Source organism: Erinaceus europaeus, chromosome 13 (genome assembly GCF_950295315.1).
Source record: "Erinaceus europaeus chromosome 13, mEriEur2.1, whole genome shotgun sequence".
NCBI lineage: Eukaryota > Metazoa > Chordata > Mammalia > Eulipotyphla > Erinaceidae > Erinaceus > Erinaceus europaeus.
The window spans coordinates 29,055,387-29,063,316 of record NC_080174.1 but is presented as its reverse complement, the minus strand read 5'-3'; the positions used below and the strand labels follow the sequence as shown (position 1 = coordinate 29,063,316).

Here is a 7,930-nt window from a genome sequence, read left to right as displayed (position 1 = left end):
AGAGGTGGCAGTCGTTGACTATGTGGGTCATAGTCTGTCTGTAGCCGCAGGGGCAGTTTGAGTCGTCTCTGGCTCCCCAGCGATGGAACATAGCGGCGCACCAGCCATGGCCTGTTCGATAGCGATTGAGGAGGGCCCAATCATAACGTGCTAGGTCAAAGCCAGGTTGACGCTTGCAGGGGTCTGTGATGAGGTGTTTGTTCTTTACCTCAGCTGACTGCCAACTCTGTTTCCAAGAGTCTGGAACAGAGAAGTTCACTGTAGGCATAGGGGACCAGACTGGGTGACGAGATGTCAAGCGTTGGATAGGGTGGGCGAAGATATCCACGTATATTGGCAGGTCCGGTCGAGCGTAGACGTGGGAAATGAACTTAGATGATGCTGCATCCTGACGAATATCTGGCGGGGCGATGTTGCTAAGAACTGGCAGCCATGGAACCGGGGTGGAATGGATGGTTCCAGAAATTATCCTCATGGAGGAATATAATTTGGAATCGACCAAGTGGACATGGGGGCTACGGAACCATACTGGGGCACAGTATTCTGTAGTGGAATAGCATAATGCCAGAGATGATGATCGTAGAGTGGAAGCGCTTGCGCCCCATGAGGAGCTGGCCAGTCTTGCAATGATGTTATTCCTCGCGCCCACCTTTGCTGCAGTTTTTATGAGATATTCGTGAAATGACAGAGTGCGATCGAGAGTAACGCCAAGATAGACTGGCTGGGCTTCATGCCGGATTCTCGTATGGCCAAGCTGCACATTAAGCTCACGCAAGGCCGAGGCATGGTGTAGATGGAAAACAGATGATACCGTTTTTGCAGTGCTAGGGATTAGTCGCCATTTTTTACAGTAATCAGATATCAGAGACATGTCTTTCGTGAGTGTTTCCTCGAGGATGTCGAACTTGGATGCCTGAGTTGCACAGCAGATGTCATCAGCGTAGATGAACTTCCTTGAAGAAGTTTCTGGGAGGTCATTGATGTAAATATTAAATAGCGTAGGAGCCAGAACAGAGCCCTGGGGGAGGCCACTTGAGACAAGTCTCCATCTGCTAGACTTCTCACCCAGATGCACCCGGAATCTTCTGTTTTGGAGAAGAAATGATATAGTGTTGGCCACCCATGGAGGCAGGCATCTTGAGATCTTGACTAGGAGACCACGGTGCCAGACCATGTCATAGGCTGCTGTGAGATCAACAAAGACAGCACCCGTCTTTAAATTCTTCTGGAATCCATTTTCAATGTAAGTTGAGAGGGCCAGGGCTTGTTCGCAGGTAGATCTTCCTGGGCAGAAACCAGCTTGGGCGGGTGATAGGAATTTCTCTGTAAGAGGAGAAATACGTGACAGAAGCAGCCTCTCAAGAAGTTTGTAACACACGGAGAGGAGAAAAATTGGTCTATAGCTGGCGGCCAGTGTTGGGTCTTTCTTTGGTTTCAAAACTGCTATTATCTTCGCACGACGCCAAATTTTGGGCATAGATTCAGATTCCAAGATGTGGGACAGGAATGAAGTGAGCCACTTCTTTGCCGCGGGGCCCAAGTTAAGAATGAGTTCTGGGGTGATGTTATCATAGCCAGCAGCTGTTCCCGGTTTAACCCTCTTCAAAGCGTCTTCCAGTTCAGACAGTGTAAAGGGAGAGGGTTTTGGAGATGGACAAGATAAACGGAAGTGGGATGACCACTCATGGGAAATTTCTCTTTTCCAGACTGGGTCGATCTTAGCACGTCCAACTTGAGTTAGGTGACTGCCCACTGAGTTTGGAGATACGGGAGGATGGGAGACGGGAGGGGGTTGGCTACCGCACCCAGACTATGAAGAAGCTTCCAGGCCTTCCTACTTGAGTGGGTGAAGTTCAGACTTTCCGTGAGTTGTTGCCAGCGGGCTTGGCGTGCTGCATCCAGGGAGGCAATGAGATGGTCAGCCACATCTGGGTTGCCCGACTCATCATACTGCTTTAGTAGTTGCTCGCATTCAGCATCAAGACAAGGCGTATAGTTAGCACGTCTCCCACGAGGAATGGCTTGGGAAGCTGCTTTGAAGATGGCTTGGCTGAAGCGCCTGTAGGAATCTTCAGAGGGGATAGAGTTAATTGGAATTGCAGGAATAGATTTGTTGGTAAGATCACTGAACAGACGCCAGTTTGCTTTCCGAAAGTTCCATCTTAAGTTTCTCCGAGCACAGAATCAGTGGGAGCTGGAGACCAATGTGGATGATAGGTGGTGATGACTGTGCGGGAAGATCTTGAGAACGTGTCTCTTAGCGGGAAAGGCTTGGCCGTTGACTGTGCTAATCCAGCACAGGTCGGGTGACGAGTCTTTATTCCATCTAGCACTGTGAAAAGAGCCTGGCTGTTTGGGATCGTATAATAGGGAGAGGTCATTCGCTGAAGCCCAGTCGGCTAAGATAGAGCCGTCAGCACGAGTGGAGGAATATCCCCAGTCTTGGTGATGACTATTAAAGTCTCCAACGTAAACGGCTGGTTGATTTGGGCTAGGCAGGACCTCATTATCCCATGAGGCACTGGGAGGCTTATATACGTTGACGAGCTGAATAGACGAGCTGAATAGTTCCAATAGTAATGGAGTCATAGGTCGAAGAGGCCGTATGGTAAACGTCCGCAAGACACGATTTGGCGTAGATGGCTTGGCCGTGTTTAGGATGGAGATAATAGCATATTAAATCGAATCCACTGATGGTGAATCGAGCAGCTTCATCGACTGCTATATGTGTTTCTTGTAGGCAAATAACATCTGCCTGATGCTGTATCGCCAATTGACCAATAAGAACGCATTTGGCAAAGGACAGCCCCTCAACATTAAGTTGGAGGACTCAAAGAGCAGGACCAACAGCTTGAAAGCTGTCAGGAGCTGCTTGTTGCTGGCTTTGAAAGTGACTGGGATCCATGTGGATTCAGTCGGCTAGGAAGGATCGTCAGTTTCCCCAATGAATGGGTACTCATGGGATGCACCACGGGAAGGTCGATCCAGTGCATCCAAATGACATCAATAACAACAACAATTACAACAATAAAAAAATAAAAGAAATGCCAGAATTGAGGGAAGACTAGCTGAAGCTGTGAGAGGCTGAAATATGGCTGGGGAGACAGGTGGGACAGATCATGGAGGGCTTTGTCTTAATAGATTTTGTTATTGATTTGGCATTTGTTACAAGTAGAATGGGAAATTTAGAGTTTTAAAAAGATACGCTTCAAAAGTTCTATTTTCAAGGGTGGGTGGAGTAGTAGTCAAGGAGGGAGAGTGGAGAAAGGCAAACATGGGTTCTGCGTAGATTAGGAAAGCTTCAGTAGTAAATGAACCAGGTGGCTCTATCTTTAGTCCAGGTGGCAGCTTATCTCATGGCTGACACAGAAAGCCTCCCACAACCTTCCCCTTTGTGCAGAGACAGAAGGAAAGACACCACACTGGAAGATTCTTCCAGTGTGCAGTAGGGCCAGTTGGAATCTGGCTGTGTGCCTAACAAAGCAAGCAAACTCTCCAGGCTATCTTGTCAACCCTATATAGAAAGTTTTTAAAGAACTATAACCCCTGTTACTTAATTTTAACTGAATACCATAGCATGTACATATTTGATAGCAAGCAACATCAGGTACTGGAAAGCTCAGATCCTTCCTTAACAAGATCCTTAACAGATCCTTCCTTTAACAAACAGGTTGGTTAAGATAGTACTTTAAACATTTCATATTTTGATCTAGGTATCTATGAAAATCACCTGATATTTCACGTGCGTAGGCACATAGTAACTCAAGTTGTGGATGCGTTATGATATATGCAACTATTCTTATAACTGCATTTTAGGATTGCAGGCTTTTATAGGCTGCTGGCTAGAAGGAAGAGTGCTTTTCTAACTCTCCGTCAAATCACTGATGTGTGTCAAACCGTAAAATTTCTCTGGAGAATCCACGAACTCTTTAACAAGTTTTTCTAATGAAAATGACACTTTCTACTTTTCATCAGACCTGGTTTAGATAGGATTATTATACATAGCGTCTGAAATTCAAATGCCTTTGTCTTTCCTCCCCTGTACTTCCTAAGTGATTACAAAGGAAACGTCACTTGACATGATTTTGCTAACAAGATCTAAAAAACCAAACCAAACCGAAACATACTTTTCCTTACAGTTGTCCAAGCCAGGCAGCTTTGTGCTGCTGTTTTTCAAGCTGCTCCAACTGCTTATGAGGAAGCCCTCAACTGCTTAAAAGGCTAGGGGCTGGAACGGGGTATTGCACAACTCTTCGCCACCGGGCGTTTCGCTTTCAACTCTGGCCTTGGTCTCCCGCTCGGCAGGAGCGCTCCTCGCTGCCCGGGAGCCAGCGCCGCTCTCCCGCACAAGCCACAGGGCTTTCCCGGTCCCGGCGCCCCTCCCACCGCCCTCGGTTTTCCAAAAGGCGAGGCGGGACGCGGGGCCTCCCCCGCGCCCCCCACTGCTCCCCCGGGGAGGTCCCATTGTCCAGCCGGGGAGACCCGGAATCCCCGGAGACGTCTCCAGCGCTCGGGTCTCGGCCGCCGGGTCCACCCGCGGTCCGCGGGGCTGCGCGCCGCCCCCTCCCCCGCCGCCCCATTGTCTGCCTCGCCCCGCCCCGGGGAACACGTGCGCCTGCAGCTTCCCGAGGAGAGCGCGGGGCGGCGGCGGCGTGGACACCGCCTGGGACGGCTTCGCGGCCGCGGAGCGCGGCGCGCACGGACCGGTGGGTGCTCTCCAGGGAGGGAGCCGCGGTAGTGCCCTGCGCCCCTCATCCGGTGCCCCGCCGGCTTGGGACGGGCGTGGGGGGCGAGCGGCGGGCGCCTCGTGGGGGTGGCGTGCGCGTGGTGCCGCGGTGGGGGTGGGGTGGGGTGAGGTGGGGCGGGGCGGGGCGGGGTGGGGAGATGCCTGTCTCCTGACAAAGAAGAACGAGTGGGACACGCCGAGCAGGCCCGCCCCGCCCCGCTCCACGCCGGGCAGCGGGAGGGGGAGTGTCGGGAGGGGAAGGGGCGGGCCTCTCATTCACTCTCGGCCCCTCCGCCTCCGCCGGCGGAGCGGAAGGGCGGGGTCTCGCGTCTACCGGGGGTGAGGAGCGAGGGAGGCGGGCGGCCGGGGGGCGGAGTCCGCGGGCGCGCGTCCCCAGTCGTCGGCTACGTCGTCACGTCAGCGCGGGAGAGAGAAAGAGAGAAGCCGACTCGGCAGGGACTGGGGGACGGGGCCGAGAGAGCGAGCGAGGGAGGGAGTGAGCGAGAGCGAGAGAGAGCGTGCGACCCAGGCGGGGAAGGGCGGCCACTCGTGCCGGAGCGGCCGCGGGCGGGAGTGGGGGCGGTGGGGCCGAGGGGCGGGGAAGGGAAGAAGAAAGGCCGGAGCGGGCGCAGGAAGGCCGGTGGCGGTGGCGGTGGCGGCGGTGGCGGCGGCGGCGGCGGCGGCGGTGGTAGGGGGGAAGGAGGAGCTGGAGGAGGGCAGGGGCTGAGGGAGTGAGTGAGAGAGAGAAGCGGACGCGCTCGGGAGGGGAGAGAGAAGGGGGGTCACGCGGGGGCGCGCGCGCACCGGGAGCGCGCTCGGAGGCGAGTGGAACTGGATCGGGTTTGCTGCCAGCGGCGTGAGCTTCGGCCGCCATTTTACAACAGCTCCACTCGCGCCGGACACAGGGAGCAGCGAGCACGCGTTCCCCGCCACCCGATCTCCTCGGACAGGATTCCTCCGCCGCAGCCCAACGGGGAGGTAACGACCGCCCGGACCCGGGTCTGGGAGGGGAGCTCTGTGACATTGTGGACGGAGCTGGGTGGTGGTGGTGGGGAGGGGGAGGGCCGTGCGAGGAGAAACCGGCTTTTCTGGAAAATGGATTCCGAGCGGGTGAGGAGCACGCCGACGGGGGCTGCCCGCGAGTAGGCCGCGGGCTCGCGCCGCTACTTCCTCCTGTGCTCCATGTGCTGCCGCCTTCAGGCTTTGTCTGCGGCGCTCCGGTGCGGAGGCGGCCCCGTGGCCCGCGCGGACCGCGGGCGGCGGCGGAGTCGGTGCTGTCGTGGCCGGCGCGGCGCGGGAGTGGGCGGAGAGGCGCGGGGTCCCGTCCCGCAGCCGCGCGGCGGACTTGGGTGGTGCTCGCGGGCGGCCGGGCGTTGGGCAGTTCTCGGAACGCCCTCACACTGCCGGCTGGTCGGCCCGGGCCGGGCGGGGGGGCTCGCGGCCGCGGCCCGGAGGGGGTCGCCGGCGCCCGGGGCGGAGAGAGCCATGTGTCAGGGCCGAGACGGCGGCGCTGGGGGGCGGGGAGAGCCCGTGGCTTGGCGCCGCGGCGGCGTCGGTGTTGAGGGGCGAGGTTGTGCAGCTGCTGCTTGCTGGGGGGCTCCCGCCGCGCCTGCGGGCTGGCGTCGGGAGCCGGTGACTGTCTTGGCTGGGCACTCGCCGGGTTTCCGTTGGAGGAAGTTGTAGGACATTTGAAGGCGCAGAGCACGTGTTTCTCCCGGGCTCCCAGTGGCCGCGGCGGGGAGGATGCCGCTCCGGGTGCGGAGTCGGGGGCGGGTTCTGGGGCTGCGGGGGTGCCGGGGGGGAGAGACCGGGTGGTGGGAAGGTAGCTTGTGAGAGCGCTTTGTTCTTCGCTGGCTGTTGTTCCTGATCAGTGAGCGGCAGGCGGGAAAAGCGCGCCCTCGGAGGGTTTACCTTGGAGAGGGACTGCCCGGCGTGGCTTCTCCGCGCACACCTCGTTCTGGTGCGGGCGCGAGTGCTTGTGGCCGCCCCTCGTGCTGATATTCAGGTTTTTCTAGGGAGTGTTAGCAGGCGAGTCAGGGGTGGTGCTCAGGAACAACTGTGAGTCCGGCTCCCCTATCTGGCTTGTCAGGCGGTAGTGACTTCAAAGTCAGACTTCTTTTAAAGGGAGGCGCAGGTTGGCTGGTGTACCACACGGTAGAGAAAGTAAAGATTGGGGCTCTTTCATTGTCCTCTACCCTTTTTGAAGACTCTAGTTTAATTTTGCTTATTGCGTTTGAACAGATCTCTGGAAACATGGCTACAGAACATGTTAATGGAAATGGTACTGAAGAGCCCATGGATACTACTTCTGCAGTTATCCATTCAGAAAATTTTCAGACATTGCTTGATGCTGGTTTACCACAGAAAGTTGCTGAAAAACTAGATGAAATTTACGTTGCAGGTAAGAACTAACACTTGCAAAATTACATTATAAAATTTTTTTCTATTGGATTTCTGGCTTTGAACTAAAATAGCAACTTTTTGTGGTTTCCAAATAGTGTGGGAACTGGAGTTGTGCTTCGTTGTGATAGTTTGAGCTAAAGCTTAAGGTGTCTGTCTGGGAGGGAGCAAGCACTAGGTAAAGGCTGGCTTAGGCTAGGTGGATAGGCATATGATGGTAGCAACAGCTGCTATGTGTTGGGAGCAGGCCATGTGACTTTTTGGGTATTTTTATAATTGGATTCTTGTTAACTAACTTGGTAACTGTAGACTGGAGGTTCTTCTGTCTTGGTGTGACTTTTTTTTTTAGTGGAATTTGAAATTGAGTAGAGGTTCAGTTGTCATTTTTAGTAATGTGTTGGTTGATGTTTTAGAACCTGTAAGCCTGTGTCTTTTACTGTAGAAAGTTTGGGTGCTCAGAATAGAGAAAGAAAAAGTTGATTCTTTGTGGTTGAGAGGCCATACTTAGGTTGAAATGCAGTTCCAAATGGCTCAAGTATTTGGTTTTCGTTATGGAAGAATTTTTAGTTGGCATAGATGTATTGGCGAGACATGATCTTTTGCAGTGAATCTTTCCAAAATATTAAACATTGACAATTAATTTAAGTTTTTTTCTTCTTCAGGGCTGGTTGCACATAGTGATTTAGATGAAAGAGCTATCGAAGCATTAAAAGAATTCAATGAGGACGGCGCATTGGCAGTTCTTCAGCAGTTTAAAGACAGTGATCTCTCTCATGTTCAGGTAATGTTAATAGTGTCAGAAGG

The 7,930-nt window shown here is 54.2% G+C and overlaps 1 protein-coding gene across 6 annotated transcripts in view; it reads left to right on the top strand.

The window, feature by feature from the left end:
- The first annotated feature begins 4,429 nt into the window (after window positions 1-4,429).
- SYNCRIP (synaptotagmin binding cytoplasmic RNA interacting protein) overlaps window positions 4,430-7,930 on the top strand; it is a 35,079-nt gene continuing 31,578 nt past the window's right edge. The window contains exons 1-3 of one of the 6 annotated variants that reach the window (XM_060205467.1): window positions 4,430-4,706; window positions 6,968-7,127; window positions 7,789-7,907. In XM_060205467.1, the coding sequence (XP_060061450.1) occupies window positions 6,980-7,127; window positions 7,789-7,907 (267 nt within the window). In that variant the 5' untranslated portion in view covers window positions 4,430-4,706; window positions 6,968-6,979. Of the gene's footprint in view, window positions 4,707-5,174; window positions 5,705-6,967; window positions 7,128-7,788; window positions 7,908-7,930 lie in introns of those variants that run through there. The other 5 variants (XM_060205466.1, XM_060205469.1, XM_060205468.1 and 2 more) reach the window with 5 other exon arrangements.